The sequence below is a fragment of the Buceros rhinoceros genome, unplaced genomic scaffold (assembly GCF_000710305.1).
Source record: "Buceros rhinoceros silvestris isolate BGI_N320 unplaced genomic scaffold, ASM71030v1 scaffold33490, whole genome shotgun sequence".
In the NCBI taxonomy this organism is placed as follows: Eukaryota; Metazoa; Chordata; class Aves; order Bucerotiformes; family Bucerotidae; genus Buceros; species Buceros rhinoceros.
Genome location: NW_010388412.1, coordinates 49,996 through 50,426, shown reverse-complemented (window position 1 = coordinate 50,426; position 431 = coordinate 49,996). Strand labels below are relative to the sequence as shown.

At 46.9% G+C, this 431-nt stretch overlaps 1 protein-coding gene across 1 annotated transcript in view; it reads right to left on the bottom strand.

The window, feature by feature from the left end:
- Positions 1 to 301: 301 nt before the first annotated feature.
- Positions 302 to 431, bottom strand: part of RPAP2 (RNA polymerase II associated protein 2) — a gene marked incomplete at both ends in the record, with an annotated part of 49,764 nt that continues 49,634 nt past the window's right edge. Inside the window, one exon of the mRNA XM_010145842.1 lies at positions 302 to 426. Within this exon, the coding sequence (XP_010144144.1) occupies positions 302 to 426 (125 nt within the window). The remainder of the gene's footprint in view (positions 427 to 431) is intronic.

Sequence of the window (431 nt, the reverse complement as noted above, 5' to 3'; positions counted from 1 at the left end):
GAATTGATGCTCAAAGTGGGAAGGGACCTAAGAATTGAAAACCGAAGCAACTTAAACCACTCAAACTACCTCTCTGCTGTTTTCAACCTTCTGACAAAAGTTGTATCTCTGCTAAGACAATGTGCTTTTTACTAGAACTCTTCCCAGTTAGCTGGGGCAAGAGAAATGAGAGAGGAGGGGGCAGTTACCTTCTCTTCCCTTGGAACAGTGTCAGCATTTCCAAAAGCTGCTGTCAGCTGGGAGCCAGGAAATGATACTCAAGGTCTTGCAAAAAGCTGGCCCGGCAGTAGATACCAAGTACTTTGGAGGATGAGTCCTGAAGCGATGAGGTCTTCTTCACCTGACAGACCTTTACAGGTCTCTTCAGGGCAAGAAGGTGTGGACTTGTTAACGTACTCACCCGTGATCCTCAGCCCATCAACTATCCTGTG